General features: G+C 39.6%; 1 protein-coding gene across 4 annotated transcripts in view; it reads left to right on the top strand.

Annotated features, from left to right (window-relative positions):
• VCL (vinculin) overlaps window positions 1-24,272 on the top strand; it is a 98,377-nt gene that overhangs the window by 13,587 nt on the left and 60,518 nt on the right. For all 4 annotated transcript variants that reach the window (XM_039546531.1, XM_039546532.1, XM_039546533.1 and 1 more), the window contains exon 2: window positions 20,103-20,173. In XM_039546531.1, the coding sequence (XP_039402465.1) occupies window positions 20,103-20,173 (71 nt within the window). The remainder of the gene's footprint in view (window positions 1-20,102; window positions 20,174-24,272) is intronic.

Here is a 24,272-nt window from a genome sequence, read left to right as displayed (position 1 = left end):
AATTCATATTTCTCTAACACTATATTATTCTTCCTCAGACCATTTGTCCTTTTGAGGTGGATATTTGTAAGTCTTTTTAATTTTATAGTAAATTTCCTTCTCCATAAACTTGACATTTCATTCTTCTTGGGTTATAGCCACTGCAGTTATGATGTTGGAGTTATACCACAGATGCTACTTCTAAATATGAACATATGCAGAGAGGTAGTTTGGGTTATTTCTCCTCTGACTTAGGGATAGTCATTTTTACATGTGGAACAGCTTTAGTTTCAACTGTCCTAGTAGTTTCAGATATATGGATTTCTTTCACAAAGCCCCAGTTACTAGACAGCTTCAAGCCTTAGATTATAATGCAGCACAGTTGATGCAGAGCCAGTTACTTGGGTTTTTTGTTACCAAGCTTCAAATATTCAAAAGCATATAGGGGGCTTATTCATCACAATGACTCAGCATACTAAAAGGTTTTGAAGCGAGGGGAAGTTAACTGGAAAAAATGGAGTAAACTGGCTTTTAAAGCATTAAGGCTTTAATTTGGTGAAGAATTTATGTATAGTGCTTAAGGCCTGCTGACGTCAGTGAGACTATTCATATGCTTAAATTGTTGCTGAATTGGGGCCTAAATACACAATAGTCCTTGGTTTGTGTTACAGTGGAAGCATGAGGACTGTAAAAATTTAATGCTGGGTTGCCAGTGTTAATCTTCTCCTGCCATCCCCCGCCCCAAAATAAGGATGGAGGAAAGCCAAATAAATATTACACTGAGGAATTGGAAACTTTTTTTCCCCTTAAATCTACAGGCCCTGCCCTACCCTACCTAATTAAAATGTTTCTGCTGACATATGAATGAAGTTTAAAAAAAGGCCCCACTCATGGATAGTTTTTCTCATGCTCATTCAAACACTGGTAAGCAATCCACTTTGATATAGAGTTCACTCTGCTGCAAGGCGTTTTAATTGCTGCAAAAGGATAATTTCTTCTGGCATTTATTGTTAATTGTAGAAGCACAAACCTTATTAGGGAGCAATTTAGTATCTTGTTTGGGCAATAAAATAGCTTCTCGGTATGAAGAAAACATTAAGGTGAATTTATTTGGTGTCTAAACTGCATTTATAATTTCTTACCTCTTCAATATTCTGTAATATCAATCAGCCCAGGAGTGGATCTGCCCTTATGAATATATTATCTCAGCATCTCTAGTCAAGGTCCAAAATAATGTATTGCTGGTATAGATGTATGGAGTCACAATATAAACAAGCATGTCTTAAAAGTTAGGGCCTACAATTACAGATGATGTCCTGGAGAACTGGAGTCTCATAAGAGTCCTCTTGGACTCTGACCAGCACTCTTAACAACTCAAAAATTGGCTTTGAAAGTCTCCTTAGGTTTAAAGCTTGGAAACAGCTGCATTAGCTCAACCTTTCTCATGAGCTCAAGTCATAGTTGCTCTCCAAACCCATGAAAAGGCTTTAAACATCTTCTTTCTTGTCTTGGGTAGGAATGTCACAGAACTTGAGCCATTCCCCTAACCATACTCTCCAATTGAACTTAAAGAAATCTACAGGGTTACCATCAGCAGAGTTGGCTCCCATCCTGAGATGAGAATCCATGCTGCTCTTGAAAAAGTTATAGCAAGTTGTTCTAACTTGCCGAACGGTAAAGCTTTGTGCTACCATGGGCTCACAAGGTGCTCCTAATACTCTCCTTTTTTATGTACAGTAGTAGTCAGTGGCATATTACCCTTGGACATGGCTATCAAAACGGATACCTGCAATACCTTCACTTGACTCTGACAATTTTTTTGACTAAAACAATGTAAATGGAATTAGTGACATCAGCTAATATTAATGCCTCCAAATGGGAGTTGTACCTGGCATGAACTTATGCAAGAAATTGGTATCACTTTTGTGAAGTCAGACTGACCTTTGTGTGACCTTTGGTTTTTATTTTGCTTTTTTGTGCATCTCCTGTACAGTTACTCATATGGACTGCTGACCCTTTGCTCAGTGTATAGTGCAGTCATCAATGTGTGGCTAAGGAAGTGAAGGGTGGAAATGGGAGAAGCCCCTAAGGGACTGTCTATACAGCTTTTTGAAGCCCTCGAGATTGATAGACTTGGGCTAGCAAGGCTTGTGCTCATGCTCTAAATATAGCTGTGCTTTGAAGTTGCAATTTGGACTGGAGCTCTGGCTCTGAAGTCCATCCCTCTAGGCTTCAGAGCCCAAGCTCCAGCCAAAGCTGTAATTTCAATGCTCAGCCTGCACAGTTATATTTGGAGTGCAAGTGCCAACCCTGCTAGCCCATGTCTGTCAACTCGTGCTGTGAGGCTTGGTCCCATGGGCTGCAAATACTGTGTAGACCAGAGGTTCTCAAACTGGAGTGTGTGGAATGTGTTCTAGGAGGTTGAGGGGCATGAGAAGCTTTAAGGGAAACAAACTGTGCACATTTTACCCACAGCAGTGAATAGGGGTCTACTTAAATCATGGAGAAATCATACATATTTCACAGGTTGGTCAGAGCATAAAGAGCAAATTCTGTGGATGTGTTCGTTCAGTTGTATATTCCAGGCCACCCCTACTTCTGAGCTGCTGCTGATGGAGCCTCTGCCTTCTAACTGGTCTCCTGACCAGCAGCTGTTGCTCTCTGGCCACCCAGCTTGGAAGGTAGCGCAGAAGTAAGGGTGACAATACTGCCCCCCCTCCCACACACACACAATAGGTATCTCACTTAAAATACACATTACTGTATACTTAAATTACTGTTTGAATTAATGCCTTATTGTTTTTAACATTTAGTGTGAATTGCATGTTGATTTATTTTTTTATCGGTATATGTGCTTGTGGGGTGGTGGGGGGCATAAACTACTACAGACACAAATTAGGGGGGGGGGGCGCAATCAAATCAGTTTGAGAACTACTGGCATAAAGTATTGTAAGTGTCCTAGAGGTTGGCAACTGCTTTTGGGGAAGCTTTTAGACAGGATGATCAGCTCTGTTGCCACCACTGAAGGAACTGAATGTTTGTGAACAGTTCACAAATTTTTGATTTAGATGGACTAGATGGGCCAAAAGTGTTAACATAAACCAGTGACTGTCCAATATAAACAGTTTTAAACAAGGTTCAGGATTTGGCATGCAGAGACCTCAGCCTACTTAGTACCATGGCAAGTACAACATTGAAAATCTGTGTTAACTTTTTATTAAAGATACAGAAAAGAAGGAAAAACAGTTAAAGCACTTGAAATGTAAAGTATTAAGTAAGGCTTTCATTTCAACAACATCCCTTGTTCCCTTTCCCTTCAGCTGGCGAGAGTTTTTAGAAGGAAACTCCTCCCCCCCCACCACCATCCTTGTTTGATAGTCTTTTAGATAAAAGATGGTAATAACTCCTCTTTGGGGGGGGGGGGGGAAGGGAAGTTAGTAAGATGGGCTGGCACTGTCATTGTTGCTGTTGTTGAAGTCCGATCCCATTTCCTCTAAGACAAAACCACACACACACACACACACACACGAAAGGGAAGAGAAGGAAATAGCAAAGATAGAAAATACAGCTTCTGTCTGCTGTTGACTTTCACTTGCAACCTCAGTGCTGGAGAAACACAGGCACAGCACATGTTCCTATCAGCCTCCTCAAGATCTGGTAACTTGTACCAGCATTGGGCTGTAGAGAGCATTGCTTTTAGTTGCTTGTTTCTGGTCACAGGCTTGCAATAGTGTTACAAAATAGTGTTTTAGCCTTCCAAGCCGGACTCTTATTAGACAGAAGGAAAAAAAAGAGGAACAGGTAATGAAGAAATAAGGTGGCGAAGGAAAAGGACATAGAGGAGTGGGAGGGAAGAGAGACCAAGTCTCATATTCCAGATGGTATTTGGGACTTAGCTTGAGCCAGTGGAAGCGGCTGTGTCATCTGGGTTCCTCTCTCTGGCCTGGTCTGCTCAGGACATCTCTCAGGATTAGGATGAAGAAGGTCCTGGGTCCCAGAAGATGGTGGCAGTCATGATGGTGATGTAGCCAGTTTTTCAAAGTCTTCCCTTAAGGACCACAAAGGGGGATTGATGGGCAGAGTAGCCTCATTTCCAACACATCGGTTTTGGTTCACTGATTTCTGATTCCACACTTCTCTTGTTTACCAGACATGATCTTGACACAGGCCTTGAATTATTTCAGTAGGCCTTTTTGTTTGGACTAATACAGTTTCTCTGTCTCCCTTTCAGATCGTTTCTCATCAATATTTATTTTTATGGGTTGGCGTTTTATTAACTTTTTTACAGTTAAATTCACAACTGGGTTAAGTTTGTAGGCTGAGTTATCACAAGAGTGTGAGTTTAGCACACAACAGACATCACATAACTTTTATGGCAGGGGTGAGCATTCTAATTTATGTACTGGTCTTCGAATTAAGAGATGGTTCAGTTTTAAAAGGTCTTTGTAATACATATAAGTGGTTTGATGTGGGCTTCAATTTCCTTTAGAGAGAGACTGTACTGAGTGCATGCTATATTCCCTGTCATTGCGTACACAGGGGTGAATGGATCAGCATTCATGTCAGACTCCCTGTCAGTACCCAGCCCAGGCTGGGGAAGCCAATGATCCAACTAGTGGACCAAATTTGGTGATGAATCCTGGTCACGTGCCACCTGAGGCACATTGCACATATGCTAAGAAGAAGATTGTATACACATCCTTACATTATTGCTAAAAATATATTAGATTATTTTTAATACAAACTTTATTTGAAATCAGACTCTGAACACTGGTTTCTTATTCTATTACCTCAGTTTCATTTTTCTATGAACTATTTGTAGTGAACATGCTTCTAGCAAACTACAAAAATTTAAGAAACACTGAATTGCACATAAACCTTTAGGGATCACTTCTGTTGCAGCATTTTTGCTTTATGATAGCATTCCAATTGTAGTAGCTTTTCCCCTTCCTTTTAATGTCTATTGGAGCTTTGACACTGGGCTCAAAATAATTGAGACGTCTATGCACAGAACAGCTAATAGGCTCTGAGTTGGATGAACAAAAAATCTTTTAAAGCTAGTAGAATGCCTTCTAAATATCTCAGGGGTTGTGAACTTGTTCTTACACTGGAAGAACGATCCAATATTTCTCATTCCATACCCACATGTATTGCTTTTTGAGGGGGAGGGGAACATTTGTTATACTGAATTAGTTAAAAAAGGTAATATAACACAATCTAACAAGGTTTGAGTTGAGCAAATGTTGGTTGTTAATCTTAGTGTTCTGATGTAAACATTGTGCTGTAACAAAGATGAGTAAGAGAGGATTCAGACAGCAAAATATTGCTTGGATTGGTTTACAGTTTCTTTATACTTAAACGTCTTTGTGTATGCCAGTTTAAATTGTGTGGAGACACAGCAGCTGTTCTCTTGTTTCACTGTTCAGCAGGTCAGCCTTCAGTTCAGATAAATAGGAGACAGTAAATTGTGTATGGTAATTCCAAAGTTGTCTTGACTCCTTAGCAGTTCAAAAAGGTACAGATTGGTTCAAGGCAGTCTTCAGCTCAGCTTGGCACTAGTTAAACAGTAGAAAGCTTTGTTCTCCAGGGATAGTAAAGTCTTACAGAATGCACTTGCTATTCATGTAGATATTAAAAGTACTTGCTATTTTTGGATGGTGTTATCCTGCAATGAGCTGTCAAAGAGATGATGGGAAGCTTTTTAATAGTGACACACTGATGGCATTAGCAGATGATCTGTTCTTCACATTTAGCTTCTGGTTGTGAAAATAGTGAAGTATGATGGTACTCCAACTGGACCGATATCAATATTTTAATTGTAGGGCTTCTGATTTTCAGTTTTAACTGATAAACACTCATAAAACACCCTGGTACATTTAAAAAAATATCCAGTGTTTATTAGATAAACACCAATGGCTACTTGTATCTAAGGTCTTGTCTGTTCAAAGCAGTAATGCATACCCTATGGGGGTGTGATTTTTAAAGCACACTAATGTGTTGCATGGTAATTGGTCTGTGCAGACCCTGCTGGCTCTCACTAAAGGTTCCTACAGTGCTTTAATGTAGTTAAACAGAACCTTGATAAAACACACTAAGAAACCGTACAGAGACATTACTCATTACAATATATACTACTGTAATGTATAATGGACAGACTGTATTATTTCTACAGTATACATACAAAGAACCCCGAAAACCCTCAATTTTTGGACATTTATATAACTCTCAGAAATAAACCCTGAAAAACAGAAGCCCTATTGAATAGCCCAAACTGTGGCAGGCAAGTAATAGAAGTGCAGCTGTGGTCAGAAAAATTAACTTTTTTCTGGGAGTTGGGTGGGGTACAGCAAGAGTTAGTTTTTCCCCTTTGTCATTGTTCATGATTTAGGATAGATTAATAGTAACCGAAGGAGATTCTCTAAAGAGGAAACTCCTGACTCGATAACGCCCTCTAGCAGGGGGACTAGAAGAGAAGCCATTTCAGGTTCCTCCCTCCCATCCTTGCCTTCTGCCCCACCCTACTCCTACTTGGAGACTTGCACTTGACAGCACAGGCCTCACAAATTTCAGCTTTGGACCAGAACCACCACTCCTACCCTCAAATAGTTTTGTACTCTGCTGAAGACTCAAGCCCTGATATAGAAGGTATTGCCAGGCATTCTGCGCATCCAGAGAAACTGGGTAAAGCTTAAATAAGAACAGATCCATGTGGATTGGTATTGATTATGACTAGAACTAATCTGCTCTTAACAGAGGGTATCTTCAAATTTCCTCACTCTGGCATTGAATTCCCCTGATCAGTACTGTATGGGAGGTAAGAGCAGGACAGGTATTCATTGGTAGACTATCTGTCACAGATCCACAGGATCGGTGCTATGTCCTCACCTTTGGAACAGTCTCCTGGAGGATCCTGGTCAATGTGCCAGACCCCCAAGAGATCTCATCCTTCTTTCAGGGTAGATCAAGCAGCCTCACCACCTGCTGAGACTGAACCTCTGGGCTTTCAGTACTTCTGTTTCACACCATGAGCCCTGCTCAACGTCTCCAACTGAGGGCAAGCCTACACTACAAAATTAAGTCAACTTAAATTACATTAACGTACAGCCACTGCAGTAATTAAATCGATTTTGCATGTCCACACTACCCTCTATCTGTTGGTGATGTGCGTTCTCACCAGGAACACTTCCACCAATTTAATTGACAGTATGGGGCATTGACAGATGCCAGGGGCTCCACTGCCCAGGGCTGACAGGGGCTGTGGGCTGTCAGCCACCCGGGTCTGACAGCCGGTACAGTCAACACAGTGTGTACACTGTGAGTAAGCACTATGCCTCTCACAGAAGTGGAATTATTAGATTGGTGTAGTAAGTGACTTAGATCAGCAGGAGCAACATTGTAGTGTAGAAGCTTACAAACTTAGGTCAGTGTAAGGTGCCTGATATCGACCCAACTCTGTAGTGTAGATCAGGCCTGAGATACTCCTGGTAGAATCTTGTACAGTCTTCAGAACTAATGCAGCTCACCCAGTATTTGCAGTGATGCTGAAGCAGCATTTTCAGAATAGTAGGGTTTATTAGTTAGCTGGAACACAGAACTGGAAGTCCTTAGGCTAACACAGAGAAATAAAGGTTAAAGCATTGTCCATTCCGGTCAGTTCAGAGCAATTCACCAGCTAAGCTGTAGTGAACTCAGAGCATTGGGTTGCAGCCCTGACCATCTTGGCTAATAGCCATTGATGGACCTATCCTCCATGAACTTACCTAGTTCTTTTTTAACCCTGTTGTAGGTTTGGCCTTCACAGTATCCCCTGGCAATGAGTTCACACAATGCACAATCAACCTGTGGAAGTACTTGCTTTTCTTTGTTTTAAACCTGCTGCCTATTAATTTCATTGGGTGACCCCTAGTTCGTGTGTTATGTGAAGGAGTAAACATTTCCTTATTCATTTTTTCCACACCATTGATGATTTTATAGACCTTTATCATAGACCTGATATTTTTAATCTCTCATCGTATGGAAGTTGTTCCATAGCCCTAATCATTTTTGTTACCCTTCTCTGTACTTTTTCCAGTTCTCATATCTTTTGTGAGATGGGGTAACCAGAACTGCATGCAGTATTCAAGGTGTGGGTGTACCATGGATTTATATAGAGGCATTCTGATATTTTCTGTCCTATTAGCTATCCCTTTCCTAATGGTTCCTAACATTTGTTAGCTTTTTTGACTGCCACTGCACATTAAGCAGATGTTTTCAGAGAATATATATAAAAATAAAGTTATAGAATAAAACAGAAGTCTGTAATAACAGTACTTTATTCTGGAGATTAGGTCCCAGGTATCTGGATGCTCTCCAGTTACTCCTGACAGTGACACTTGAGAAGCTGGCCTTGCCATCTTGGCGGAGTGACTCTTGCTGTTAACTGATATTAACAGCTGTCACTTGACTTTGGTTTAATGCTGCCTCTTGCTCTTTCTCTCACTCTTCTTGAGAACTGCTACTGTGGCTCTTACATTCCACAGCTGGCAGAGCATGAGTCCTTCCAGTTCTTATATGGTGCCCATCACAATAGTATCTGAGTACCTAAACTGGTAAAGGGTTCATAAACATGATGCATTTTGTACCTGCTTTCTTCAAAACAGAGCACTTTCTTTCCTTAAGACTGTCAGACCCAGCTGGCCTGAGAATCAATAGCCCAAGAATTCCTTTATGAATCTGGGTCTCCTGTATAGCACCTTGCAGTGCTTTGGTCATCAGTGTGTCATCTGGTCTTCTGTGGTGAAAGTTGCTTGGTATCTGTTCCTCAATTTCCCATCTGTAAAATGGGATTATAATAGTACTTCGCTTCTTATAGGCATTGTGAAGACATATACTTAAAAAGGTTTTGAGGCACTTGGGATGGGGCCCTGTAGATACATAGATGTGAGTAATGGTACTGAAGCCAATGGGACTTCTCATGCATGTACCTAGGGACTTCAAGGGTCAAGTCGATATTTCAGGTGGCCAGTGTAAAGAGGGCCACATTTGAAAATCAATTTGAATAAAAATAAAGTAATTTCCAACACCATTTTGGCGCAAACAGTGTCTTAGATTGAACCATGATTACCAGTTTGAAGTAGACTTTCAAATGCAGCCAAAAGCAGAGAGTAGTAAAAGAGGTAATGGAAGAACAATGGTGTGAATCTGGGGAAAACTGACCTGTTGCGATTTCATTGTTTATGTAAATATGTGAGAGAACATGTTCCAAAAGATCCACTACTATTTCTCAATAAGCTTAAAAAAAAAAAAAAAAAAAGATGCGGACTCCCTGATGTTGAAGTAATGTTGTGGTTCAGCTGTATTCTTACTTAGTAGGAGGTATTATAATTATCTTAGGCCAGATCAACACTTAAAAATTACATCGACCTAGCTACGTTGTTCAGGGCTGTGAAAAATGTTGCGACCTGTTCGACATCATTATGTGAACTTTTAACCCCCTGTGTAGATGTGGCTAGGTTGAGGGAAGAATTCTTCCCTTGAGCTTGCTACCACTTCTGAGTGGTGGATTACCTACATTGATGGAAAAACCCCTTCCTACATCTACGGAAGTATCTATGTTACAGTGCTACGTTGGCCCACTTGCCGCATCATAGCTGTGCTGCTGTAGTGGGTGTAATGTAGACATACCCTCAGTCATGCTGTTGTCTCAATATTGGCAGCCTTTAACATTAAAGTAACTTTTTATCTCTCCAGTCAAAAAAAGTCTAGTTTCTTAAGATAGTAAATAAATGACTGGTAGTCAGCCCTTTTGTTGGTGTTGAAGGAAAAAGTGAGGTTAATTAAATGCTTTTTGTGTGTGAAATAGCTTAGTTTTTTTTACAGCATCATAGTCCTACTAAATATATCAAAACTTATCCAGATGTCAGTTAAGATTTTATCTAATTTAAAAATTAATGCAAGGCCATAAGTGTCTTATTTATTTTTAAATGCTCTAAGCAGCAACCTAATCACAAAGGTATTAGTAAGCTTTCTGAACTGAGCAGTCACCTCAGGAATGGTGTCAGGCTGTTCTTGTGTATTGACCATGTAGGGAAAATCTCTGGCTGACTCTGTGCTAGGTATACTGTGTATCAGATGATATAGGATTCATTATAGTTCAAATTCAAGCTGCTCTGTGTGTAAATTAAACAGACTCCAATCTGAAATTTATTTTTCTTGTTCAAATGAAAATAAATCAGAAGATTTTCAAACCCAGTGCAGAAGGTTGACAAGCCATCTAATTAAAATTAATCCATGTTTGAGCTCCTATTAAGTTGCCTTAAGTGAACATTGTCCCATTGAACACATTGTTTGATACTTTATTCTGTTTCATGTAAACATAAGTAGTACTGCAGTGAATATAAGCTGCATGTGAGCAATGGTTTGCATGATTAACCTAATGTGGATATGGGTTAAGGTTGTTTATTATTCAAGAGAAATGAGGAACTCAGTGAAGTTTGAATAAAAAATATCCTATGTTTCTACAGATGATCAGTAAATCTCTCTCTGTACTCAGGTGAAGATGTATTGATGCAGGACTATACTGTGATTAATGCTGTAGAGCTGAAATGAAGGCCTGCAGGCAACATGAGCCTGCTTCACAGCAATCGCTTCCATTATAGCTCCGTATTAAAAAAGGAGGGAGGGAGAGAGAAAGCAGCAAAAAACAAAGTTGGATTAGACAGGTGGAAATTTTCAAATTAATTTTTGATTTGACAAAATTACCTGGTAGTGAAATACATTTTCATTAAACCTTAGACACAGTGAAGGTGTAAAATAGGGTTAGATTCTTCCTTTGCAAGTTTACTCGTTAAATAAAAGGGTAATGTAGCATTTCTATAGTATTTTCCCTGACTCACAATATTCTCTAACAAGTGGTTTTTAGCACCCTCCAAAGAGCTGCTCAAAATTGGAAATAAAATTACTTTTTTGACTGTAGACAGACTTCTCCTGCCTGCACTGATCCATATGGATGCTGATAATCCACCAGAATATTGCAGGCTGAGATATTTGTGATGGAGCAGTAAGTCCTGCAGGCACCAAGAAAACCAACTTCATCTCCTTGAAACAATGTTAAGATAAGAATTTAAAAAATGATTGGAAGTAAAAGTATCGTTAAAGGATAATGGTGGAAAAATGATTAGATTGTATTATCAGTTTTCAAATGCATGCGTGAATAACAATAGATATGATAAGTCTTCTCAGAACTGGCAGTCCTCTGATACATTTAAAAAAAAAACAAGTGTGTGTGTGTAAGAAGCAAATCTTCAGCCAAATTTGCCATGACTTGGGAGTCTGTAGTGACCGATCTAATTTTCACTTGCATTACCGCAGTTATACCTCAAAAGAAACTTAGAATTCAAAATAAACTAACTGCACTAATTTATTCTCTTCCTACCATTCCCACACTTTTCAATCCTGTCTTCAGACATAGAACTGCTATTCCCTTGATTTTTCAGAAGACAGATGCCTGAGATATATTGGAATTATTACTATGATATTGTTAAAATACTGGCACTCCTAAGAAAGGCAGAGGGCTGGCTTAGCTGTTGCCACTGAAAAGGGATTGCTGTGTTTTAAGCAATTTGGTATTTAGAAAGTCAGTTCAAGTATTTGCACATGATGAATGTAAGACCTTAAAATTCAGTACTTGGCAGCTAGCTGCATTTTTATTTGGATACATTAGAGCTCTTTATGCAACTCCCAATTACTGTTAAAAGTTAGCAGAATGTTTCAAGGCTGATTGATGTTCATGGCAATGGAGTACAGAAAGCTATTCAGATTTTTGCAGTAATTAAATGCTCAAGTGAATCTTTGGACATTTGAAAAATAAGAAAACTGTTCATTGTGGTCAAGTAAGATTATAGGCAACAGCTTTAAAAAGAGAAAGTGCTTTAGTGTGATCATTCTGTTTGTCTTGCCTTTAGCCTTTTCTACAAAATGAAGCATCCTGCTCTATCCCTGTACATTCAGTTATTTAATGCCATAAATGTACATGACCTTTTACTAAATAAACACAATGGAAAGATTCCAGAGTAGCAACCATGTTAGTCTGTATCTGAAAGAGACATCATTAGGTTTGCCTTCAAGATCCAATTCTTTGATGAAATTTTTGAACTGTCGATGAGTCTTCCCATTTGAGTGGATGAAATTCACAATTTCTAGAACCTTTTTTGTAACATTTCTGTACTTGAAGTATCTACCTGTGAGATGTTCATGATGGAATGAACAGGGAGAAACTCTGGAAATTTGGAATTGCTTTTCAAGAGTCTGATAAGGCCTACTTTTTGTCCCACCATGGCAGGACTCCATCCATTGCAACAGTGACAAATTTATCCAGTGGTACATTGGCATTTGTCAGTATTTTGTCAAGTGTGTTCTTTATGTCAACACCTTGGGTTGTTTCTTTTAACGCCACTAAGTCCAACACTTTTTCTTTCACAATTACATCAGCTGAAACATAGTGAACAAATATCGCTAGTTGTGGTTGCTAGTTGCTAGTTGGAACTGGTGTTAAAAATTTCACTGTTGCAGGTAGGTTTGTTGCCTGATGTTGGGGACAGATGGCCAAGCTTTAATTTTCTTGATTTATTGCTGGAGGATATTGGAATGGTGCCTTGAAACCTCTGGAATTCAGTCTCCAGTGTAATGTTGAGAAAACCAGCCAAAAAAAGCATACGTAAATGAAAGATAGGGCCTATAGATGGAACTGATTCAGTAAGGTATTTAAGCATGTGCCTGACTTACAGTGTAAATAATCCTGTTGACGTCATTGAAACTTCTCACGTGCTTAAAGTTAGGCATATGCTTAGGTACCTTGCTGAATCAGGCTATACTGAGGTTGGGTCAAGTGTTAATGTTGCAATGGTAAAGATTTATTGTGTTAGAGGATCATAAGATACTGGATATGAACTACAGGTAAAAAAGGAAGAGTTTGGTTTCTTGTTGGTTTACGTACGTGTTTATCTTGCAGCTCCTAAGCAGATGTGGCTACTTTCCACAGAAGAAGTGCAGTATACAGGCTTTATCAAAACTTTCATAAAATAGTGCTAGAGTATACTTTTTAAACATCTGTCAGTAACACCTTTTAATGTCTTCGTTAGAGCTGGTGCAACTGATTTTAAGAGTGGAAGTGGAACAAATTAAAGGTCAAGGTGCTAAATTCGACAGGGATGAATTTTGAATAAGAAACATGCACTAGAACATTGGCTCTCAACCTTTCCAGACTACTGTACCCCTTTCAGGAGTCTGATTTGGTTTGAGTACCCCCCAAGTTTCACCTCACTTAAAAACTACTTGTTTACAAATCAGACATAAAAATACGAAGCGTCACAGCACACTGTTACAGAAAAATTGATTACTTTTTCATTTTTACCATATATTTATAAAATCAATTGGAATATAAATATTATATGTACATTTCAGCGTATAGAGCAGTATAAATAAGTCATTATCTGTATCAAATTTTAGTTTAGTGCTTTTTATGTAGCCTGTTGTAAAACTAGGCAAATATCTAGATGAGTTCATGTACCCCCTGGAAGACCTCTGCGTATCCCCAAGGGTATGTGTACTCTTGGCTGAGCACCACTGCACTAGAGTAAAGCTGTTAGCTTGTGTTTTTCCTCATTATTCCTAGATTGTTTATTAACTAATTTTCAAGATTATTTCCACTTGGATAAATACATTGTAAAATGGCAAGATGTTTCCATTTGCCTTATTAGGACCTTGGTTTAAGAAGTTAGTTTTAAATATGTGAGTAGTCCCACTGACATCAATGAACTGGAGTAGCAGGCAGGGAGTAGCCTGTAAAATGAGTGTTATCCTAAAATAGCTGTTCACAAGTCCTCCATAGTCTTAATTCATTCTTGCTTGTAAAACATACTATATCTTCTCCATAGGACGCTGAGGTCATCATCCCATCAGACTATTTATTGTGATTGAGGAGTGACAAGTGAAACCTGCATTAAATCTCACAGCTTTCATGAGCCTCCGAAACTTTATGTATCTTTATTCAGAAAATTCAGTTTTTTATTGCTAAACCAGAGTGTGTAAAGTAGAGTTGACCTAGTTTATTCTTCAGTAAATTTTTAAATTAAATCCTGCTGAGTGGCAGTATCTGGGGACCAAGTCCCATAGAGCAACTTTGAACTTAAGCCACGTTCAAAAATGCTGCTGTTTGCCTATAGGAGCCAAATGTTTTGCCCTGTTTCAGTGGCTATTACTGTGTGTGGCTGTTAAATTTGGTCCTGTATTTATGTGCTAAATATATATAATCAACTGCAAATTAAACATTGAGTTTACAGTCTCAAATCAGAGTGATCTGAATAAAGCATCTGGTAATCTCAGCCAGTGTAGTAAATATTTTCTCTTACCTGACCTCAAACTTGGCAATTCTGTACAAACAGGAGGCAGGCCTAAATTTATCATAATTGCCTCTGATTCCAGTAGCATTTGACAGATGCTTATTTTTAGCCTTGCAGCCTAGGCTATTTTTTATTGTTTTAGAGGTGACAGAACTTATATTGACCATCAGCTCCTGCAGCCTAAATATTTTCCTCTGGATATTGCAGTTTGACATTAATGTGGGTCCTGATATGTGTATAACCAGGAAGTTGTTTTGCGTTTGCCCTTTAATGCTTCAGTAGGTCATTAGTATTTGTTTTCAAGACAAATTTCTAAGAGATGGGGAACATGAGAAATTGCAGAAGCTGCAGAGGATTTGATTGAGTTGCATAGATAAATAGATAATTTCTGACATGTTTTAACACACAGTTGCTAAAACACCTTTTCTTTCACAGTCTGTGTATTCCTTATTGGCTTGCTTTAAAACATGGGTACATTTTTAAATCCTGTTGCTGACTTACTGCATATGCAATGGCTTGGGGTAGTGATGATTTATTTCTAGGATATAAACTAGACAAATTCAGTAGATAAGGTCATTTTCTGCACAAGCCATTCCTAGCATTTGTTATGCTAAATTTGTTTATTTACCTCTTTGCTTTTTATCAGTTATCCAGCTGAACACTGGTGTTCAGCTACAGCAGCTGAATTTATTTGCGATGGTCTCTAATAGTAAGGCTGAAAGTTGAGGACTATGACTACCGCCCTCCCCCTCCTTTTTTTTTGATCATGATACTTGACATTAGTGAATAATTTTATGGAAAACAGATCTTGTTTTAAACATTGTAGAACATTCTAGAAAGCACTAAACTTTCTTCCTTTCTAATTGAAGTGGGAAGGTATGGGAGCTGTAAGTAAAGATTTCATTTCTGACTTTTAAGTCTGAATCTCTTGTCTCTTCAGCAGGTCCTCAGTATTGCCAATCCTAAGCGTTCCAAAAACTTGAGATTGGCTTAAAATCATGATTTTTTTTTAAAATCAATTTTGGATCCTTTGTTTGTATGTGAGGCTTTACAGTGCACTCTGTTCACATTTTCAAGCTGTTCTCCACAACCATAAGGGCTAGAAACTTATTCATTTTTTTTAAATGAAAAGAAAGTTCAGTGAAAATTCATAATTCCAGGAGCTGGGAAATAAAGAAAAATATCCAGTATAGTAAGACTTGTGATAAAACTGCGAGCATTAGCAACACTGGATCCTCAGTCTTTGTTCTGGGAACATAGGCACCAGAGATGGCACCTTTTAAACAGGACTGTGACTCTTTTCAGATTGGCTCTTTCTCCCACAGCAGCAGCCTGGGGAAAAAGTCACTAGCCGTGGGCAGGAAATTTAAAAGGTACTAGACCTCTACTAGTCACAGGTAGATAAGAGGGAATAAGGTCCTCACCAACAAGGTCAGAGAGCTACAGCTTGATGAAGAGCCCAGCCTCTTGTCTACCCTAACTGCTAAGAGTTCCTACCAGCCTATTGTCCTTTACCTTTGTGCAGGAGAATCTATTCTTCATATCTGCCTCTGGCTTGTGGGTGTGGGATAAATCTGAAACTCCACTCCTTTAGCTTCTAGAAGGGAGGTGTCTCCTCTTTTTGAGTTTAGTTAGTGGCTACTGCGGGGGAGGAGATAATAGGATGAAAGAAGTTTCTACTACGTACTATATACGTCCCTTAATCTCTCTTAGATTCCATTCCTTGCTTTTTTCATTCCCCTTCCTCCCAAACTGTGCGGCTTATTGGTTTGCCCAGCAACAGCCAGGTTTCTCAATTTCATGCTGTTGCTTTTGGTCAATCTGTGAACTGCAACAGAGTCACTGAAAGTGTCCATAGATTCTGTTCACCTTTGGGAGGCCTTCTTTGCAACTGTAAGTGCTGACACTTAATTTTGTTTTAAAATGGAAGTTTCGATTCTGCAGAAATTGGGGTGGTCCCTGTCACTTGCCAGGGCAAGCTTCTCGCACAGAGCAAGAGTGAGTTTTTCAAGTCCAGATTAAGATCACCCAGTTTGCTTTACTGTTTATCTGATTAAAACATGTTGTGTAGAAAATATCAAACTATAGAAGTTCTTGAAATATTAGTAAACATAGATACTCCTTTTATGTTAACTGTACCACCCATTAAGTCAGGGGTGGGCAAACTACGGCCTGCAGGCCAGATCTGGCCCACCAGCCATCTTAAGACTGCCCTCGAACTCCCGCGGGGGAGCAGGGTCTACGGATTGCCCCGTACCGGCACTCCAGCTGAGGAGCAGGGTTGGGGGCCACACCATGTGGCTGCTAGAAGCCGCAGCATGGCCCCACGTCTGGCGCTCCAGCCAGGGAGCAGGGTTAGGGTCTGCTCCATGTGGCTCCCCAAAACCACAGCATGGCCTCCCTCCAGCGCTCTAACCAGGGCACAGGGTCGGGGGCCACTCCACATGGCTCCCAGAAGCCGTGGCATGGCCCCGCTTCAGCTGGGGCACAGGGTGTGGGGCCGCTTCATGCTGCTCCTGGAAGCCGCAGCATGGCCCCCCTCTGGTGCTCCAGCGGGAGCAGCAGGGGTGGTGCCTGCAGATGGGGCAGTGTGCAGAGCCGTCTGGCTGTGCCTCTGCTTAGGAGCTGTAGAAGGGACATGCCGCTGCTTCCGGGAGCTGCTTGAGGTAAGCGCTGCCTGGAGCCTGCACCTCCTGAGTCTCTTCCCATGCCCCAACCCCCTGCCCCAGCCCTGATCCCACTCCCACTCTCTGATCCACTTGATCCTAGCCCTGAGCACCCTCCTGCACCCCAAACCCCTGATCCCCAACCCCACCCCGGAGCCCATAACCTCAGCCGAAGCCTTCACCCCTTCCTGCACCCCAACCCCCTGCCCCAGCCCTAGGGTGACCAGATAGCAAATGAAAAAAATCGGGACTGGGGGTGAGGGGTAATAGGAGCCTATATAAGAAAAGACCCCAAAATCGGGACGGTCCCAATAAAATTGGGACGTCTGGTCACACTACCCAGCCCTGATCTCCCTCCTGCCCTCGGAACCCCTCGATCCTAGCCCAGAGCACCCTCCTATACCCCAAACTCCTCATTCCCAGCCCTACTCCAGAGCCCACACCCCAGCCGGAGCCCTCGCCCCCACCCCACCTCAGAGCCCCCTACCGCGTTCTGAAGTCCTCATTTCTGGCCCCACCCTGGAGCCTGCACCCCCAACTAGAGCCCTCACCCCCCTGTACTCCAACCCCAATTTTCTGACCATTCATGGCCTACCATACAATTTCTATTCCCAGGTGTGGCCCTTGGGCCAAAAAGTTTGCCCACCCCTGCACTAAGTTATACAGAAGAGCTGTTTGGGAATTTTTCTGAAACATTTTTTGTCAGAAAAATGCTGATTCATCAAAACAGTTTGTAGGAATGGGCTGATTTCAACAAATTTCTTGACTTGACATTTTCTAATAAAAAATTCTAGTTTTCTCATTCAAAATGACAGTAGAAGAACCAAAAAAAAGCCAAAATCAAACTGAAATACTTTGAAATTACCTGTATTTCTGTTGACCCAAACAGACACATTTTTTTTTCAAGTTTTTGGTTTGAAAATTTTTTGAGATTTCTACTTTTCTCATCCCAGCGTGTGTTGGGAATTTTTTTCAAAAGCTCAGATTTTCATGAGATGGGTAAACAGATCACTGCCCAGCTCTATTATACCAACTTTGCAAAAGACACAGATTTTTATAATTTATTTTGCCTTGTTATAGTCTGCATATATGCAAAAAAGAGATTGAGAACTACCTCCACGTGAAGTCTGGATATTCTTTTCTCATATATGCACACAGCTCTGATGGACTTGAGTGGGAGTTTCTGTGGTGTATCCAAAGGCAGAAATGACCCCTGTACCTTGCAAGTGTAGCATTCCTAAGTTACAATATGTATGTTAGTGGTTAAAAGTGGACTGTTTTTTGGTGTAAGAACTAGAAAATGTCAGGGCTATATTTTCTCTGTCTTGTCCCTGTAAAGTTTAGAACTGTACTGAAGAGGTCAAAGGGGGACGGTGCTGATGAGCAGTAGCTTGTGCTCCTGGAAGACACTAGAGGACTGAGGCTTATGCAAGCTCTATGTGTGTCTTATGGATTCTGACAAAAGTTTTAATAAAATGCACCAGCTTTAACATCTCTCTGGTCTGGGAGTGTAACTCAGGCAAACCTCTTCAGTTTAATGCTTGTATGTTAAAACATATTTGTTACAGTAAAAATTAGGATACAATGTTGTTTTGTCTGTAGCTCAGGCAGCTCTGGAAGCACTTAATATAAACTAGTGTCTGGGTTAAAGACCTTCTGCTTCCCCGGGCATTGCTGAATGGTTTATTCAGCTGGAAAATACAGTGAACAATGCAACTGGAAAGACTCTGTCAAGTTTATGATCTCATAGACCACAGAGAACCAGCTGCTGATTTGAAAGATTTGTGTAACACAAGAGCTATTGTGTATGAAAACAGTGAATGTTACCCCGATCTCAGTTTAGTCCCTTCATTATTAACTATAAAGGGAAACTTGTGCACCATTACTTTGCCTGAGCATAGTTGTGTGTGTGTGTGTGTGTTTACTTCCTGTAGTTAATTACATTTTCTAATAGGCAAGTCAGGTCGAAGGGTAGAAGAGGGATTTGTTTTGTTTGTTTTTTACCTTGGAGCCTTCTTTCTGATTCACATTTTATTGGCAAGCCTGCAAAGCTTATTGGGGATATAAAGTTCCTTCTCTTTTCTTGCATAATTGTGTAATGATGATTTTTTCTAACAATTTCTGTAGGAAGAAGAAACAAACTAGCTTCTTCTCTGTTTCTGCATTGAGATTTAGTAGAGGTGTTACACGGGACATAAAATGCATTTATTCATAATACATGATAACATGACTAGCACCAAGGTAATTTTGGTGTACTTACACTAAAGATGCAGTGTCCAATTTTATTTGGCTATTAATATGCACTTTAAAAAAGTGCTCTCATTTAGCATATACTCATGCTCACATAAGTGGAATCCCACAAACCCATAAATAAGATTGCTATAAGACTAAATGTTCAACTCGTGTAATTTGCATTATAAAAAATGATTAGATATTTTATTTTTATGGCTCAGTGCTGCAGTTGGTGTTCTCGAAATGCATATTACACCTCTACCCCGATATAACACGACCCAATATAACACAAATTTGGATATAATGCGGTAAAGCAGTGCTCCGGGGGCGGGGAGGGGGCTGCGCACTCCAGCGGATCAAACCAAGTTTGATATAACGTGGTTTCACCTATAACGCAGTAAGATTTTTTGTCTCCCGAGGACAGCGTTATATCGAGGTAGATGTGTACCTGTAAAAAATAATTGTCTTTCAGCAGTAGCGAGAATTGTTTCCTCAAAACTTGACTGTAGCAATATTGGAAAGCAATGTTTTTATTGGTATTATTTATTTGACCAGATCTGTATAGGGAACATTACCATACTGCACTCCCAAAACATGTACAGTGATTAACAAGCAGTTTATTGTCCATGAATTTAAGGCTTTCCAAAAAGAGTAAGCTTTAAAAATTCTACTTAGTACCTATATAATGCTTTACATATTCAAAACTTTATACAAACATTACCAAAACTAATAAAAGGGCTTGTCAGTTTCTAGTTCCTTTTGTTGGTATATGATCTGATTGATGTAAGCATTAAACTGAAACTCCAAAGCTGAGGGGTTAAATATGACTCTTGGATTTTTCATACAGGTTGGAAAAGAAACAGTGCAGACAACTGAAGACCAGATTTTGAAAAGGGACATGCCACCAGCCTTTATCAAGTAAGTTTATCAACATATTCAAAATGTCTGCCATAGGTACAGGAACCTACATCTAGAACAGGGGTCAGCAACCTTTGAGAAGTGGTGTGCTGAGTCTTCATTTATTCACTCTGAGTTAAGGTTTCACGTGCCAGTAATACATTTTAACGTTTTTAGAAGGTCTCTTTCTGGAAGTCTATAATATATAACTAAACTATTGTTGTATGTAAAGTAAATAAGGTTTAAAAAATGTTTAAGAAGCTTAATTTAAAATTAAATTAAAATGCAGAGCCCCCCCGGACCGGTGGGCAGGACCTGGGTGTGTGAGTGCCACTGAAAATCAGTTCGCGTGCCGCCTTTGGCACGCTTGCCATACGTTGCCTACCCCTGATCTAGAAGTAAATGTTTCTTTACAGTGAGGGGGAGGGGAACTTTATTTTTAATGGCCTTTATTTTAATATGCCTTTTATTTCCCTGGCCTCATTTACTTGCTTAGTGTCTACACTACTGCAGTAAGTCGACCTATGTTACACAACTCCAGCTACGTGAATAATGTAGCTGGAGTTGATGTACCTTAGATTAAGTTACTGCAGGGTCTACACCATGGGAGGTCAATGGGAGAAACTCTCCCGTCGACTTACCTTACTCTTCTCATCCAGAGTAGAGTACAGGGGTTGACTGGAGAGTAATCTGCTGTCAATTTGGTGGGTCTTCACTAGACCCGCTAAATCGACGGCTGGTGGATCGATCTCAGAGCGTAGATCCTGGTTGTACTGTCGGCTTGCCCTTAGGCAGAAAGATTATAGGCTTTAGCTAACAGGAGTAGCCAGATGCCAAACCTCTGCTAGAGGTAGCTACTTTGCCAGCCTTTGCTTGTATGTGTAGCTTCCCTCTTCCCCACCTCTCCACCCCCACCCCATGATACCTTTCTTTCCCTCTGGAGGGACACTGTTGGAGAGTGGGTACACGCTATTTCTCCATGCATCGGTATTAAGTTGTGCTAAAGGGCTTTTTCTAACATTTAGTGCTGTTCTCCCTATAAGTGTTTTCCATTCTTTTGACTGGAGGAGGAGTATGTCAGTGATTGTATAGCCAGTTGCTGCATAACATGACTTGGAAATATTTTTAAGACACCTAAAAACTAACTGACTGGCACTTCTAATTAAGTTCATGGCTCAGTACTGAAGACAAATGATTTTCTCCTCCGTGGCCTTGCGTCTTAAAAATGAAACATCATTTTTTAGCGGGCATTAAACTGTCACACCTGTCATGTCAAATGACAAACTCTCATTGAAAAGAATTCCCTTACCCAGCCACCCCCTGTGAATTCAGTGTTTTCTTTATTAGCAACTTCTGCTGGCACATGCTAAGTCACTGAATATCCTAATGTTTTCTTGAGGGAGACAAGATGCTCAAGAACCAGAACCGGAAACTACTGAACCAAATACTAAAATTCTAAACAAATGAGTACTGTGAGTGTGTGTGGGTAGGGGGGAGGGGACAGAATGGTTCTTAAAGAGAAACATTTTTGAATAATTTTCGAAGACAGACTTTGTGAAGATTTACATGCATGGCAGGGCTATGTTTATTCTTTTGGAGGCTTACATTTTTTATATATTGCTGCTCCTTTAGAGTTATGCAAAATGGTTTATTTTGTTGCCTTTTGCTGTCCAAGATGTATAGATAATAAAATGAAGCCATGGTTTAGTTGATACTCTTTATTTAGGAGGAGGATGGGAGAAGCAGATGGAAGAAATTAATAACTTTCCTGGAATTTAGTGAGCCAGCACTGCTTTGTGGAAACTTTTAAGTATCAGTCATTAAGTCAGTATATGTTAGACTGAAGCAGAATTGTGTTGGAAGTTTTATGAAGGCTATCTAAGCAGTAGATATTGGGTCAACCCTGAACAAATTCATTTTTAAAAATAAATATTTTGCCAAGTATCAAAACAGTTAGCAAAACAGTATACTTGTACAAGATTGGGCTTTTATATTTTATTTCTGAAATATTTGTTCATGTAGATGATTATTCCAGCTGGAAACAGAAGTAAAAAATGGACTCAAATCAGGTTCAGACTTACTCAAGTCTTTAAAAATGGACATAAAAAAAATCTGTATATTTGCGAAAGGGGCCTAAGCCGTCAGTGCGCTGAATAAAGCTGCCCACATGGGTAAACTTGTCTTTCTCGGAGAGGTGGTTGTTAAGAGAGATTGCTTATGTATTTTGTCAGTACAATATTTGGTTGGTGCTAAAATATAAATTTTTATAGAGTAATGATTACAGTACAACTTTCTGGTCAAATCCTTTCTTTTGTGTATTTTAATGATTTTGGTATGTCCTCTGCATTTTGCTGTTTCAGCATTTTTGAGGGGCTGCCAAGCTGGGGGAGGAAATGGAAGTAGCATTAATACATAGGTAAAATAGAAAATGGTCACTTTTTTCTAATTGGGAGAACAAAATAAAGCAGTACAGGTGAATAATCTTGTTCCCTTGTCTTAAAATTTGCTTGCAAAGTAGGTGAAAAACTTCTAGATGTTCTTCTTTTACATGGTCTACTGACAGAGAAATGATAACACAACTTCGTATTGTAGAATATGTTTTGTACATCTGTAGCTTTCTTCAAAAATTGTAGTGTTGTCAGTTAACTTTGGTCATTTTGGAAACATGATTATAGTGACCTACATGGCTCATTTTGAAAACAAATTTGCTGATGTTAAAGTAATACTGAATAGGTATTTGTAACTGAAGCCAATAAATGTATGTAATCACTATGGTTGCAAAAACAAGTGCAGTCCACAGAAGTGTGGTTTGTTAGAATAAAAGTTAAGAGAAATGAAACTGTTTATTGCCTGTGTCTTAAATATCCTTCAGATATTTAAGGAAAGTTTAAGGATGATATTTTAAGGATGTTTAAGGAAAAATGAGCAAAATGGATTGTGATTTTTAAAATAACAAAAACATATAACCTTCATAATGATGTATGCCTACTGTAACTTAACTTGTGCTGCCTCAACTGTATTGTATTCCCTTATCTTTTGCTTGTAAGAAAATAACATGTACTGCCCACAAAAGTTAGTAACTAACTATGCTGAAGTCTAGAATACAGAGTTTACTTTTGCTGGTTAAATGTGCAGCATTAAATCACATTTCTTTAAGAGACAGTGTGGGTCTCACAAGTTCTTTTGGGCATTTGTTAGATCATAACAGTGGCTAAAAGTACACCTCTACCCCAATATAAAGTGACCTGATATAACACGAATTCGAATATAAATGTGGTAGAGCAGTGCTCCGGGGAGGGGGGGGGGGTTTAGGAGGGGCTGCGCACTCTGGCAGATCAAAGCAAGTTCGATATAATGCGGTTTCACCTATAACGCGGTAAGATTTTTTGGCTCCTGAGGACAGTGTTATATTGGGGTAGAGGTGTATATTCACAGCTTTTATTATAGACCTTATTCTGTTGTAAGGCCAAAAGTAAAACCTTGGTAACAGGAGTGCATGCTTAACTGATATACATGTCTGACGTTGAATACCTAATACCTCCAGAGAGTTAATTATTCCACTATAATTGTGTTATTCCTGATTCTTTACAGAATCTAAAGAATTTAATGTCTGAACATAAAAATTGTCATTATAAGTATGCAGACTTTCATAGAACCACCATTTTTGATAAGCACTGCTATACAGTATACCAAGTACAAATATATCAGTTATGCAATTTGGGTTATTTTTAGGGTTGTCAATTAATTGCAGTTAATGCTTGTAATTAACTAAAAGCAAAATTTAATGCTTTTTTTTTTTTACGTGTTAATTGCATACCTGTGGGTGGGGCAGGAGGCATTGGCAACCGGGGGGCTGGAGCAGCCCAGAGCGCCCAGTCCTGACCCTATACTTGAAAATATAGAAAACCCCCAAATTATTTAAACAAATGGTATTCTAATATTGTTTAACAGTGCGATTAAAACTGCGATTAATTGTGTTTAATTTTTTTAATCGCTTGACAGCCCTAGTTATTTTTTTTGAGTTACAAACCAGCTACCACAAATGATATCTGGTGTGGATGGGTTATGAACTATTTTAATATCTTTTCACATGGCTAGCTTTGTTTGGCACACTTACTAA

This window comes from Mauremys reevesii, linkage group 7, assembly GCF_016161935.1.
Source record: "Mauremys reevesii isolate NIE-2019 linkage group 7, ASM1616193v1, whole genome shotgun sequence".
Taxonomy (NCBI): domain Eukaryota; kingdom Metazoa; phylum Chordata; order Testudines; family Geoemydidae; genus Mauremys; species Mauremys reevesii.
The sequence above is the reverse complement of the archived record's forward strand: the minus strand, read 5'-3'. Positions and strand labels throughout refer to the sequence as shown.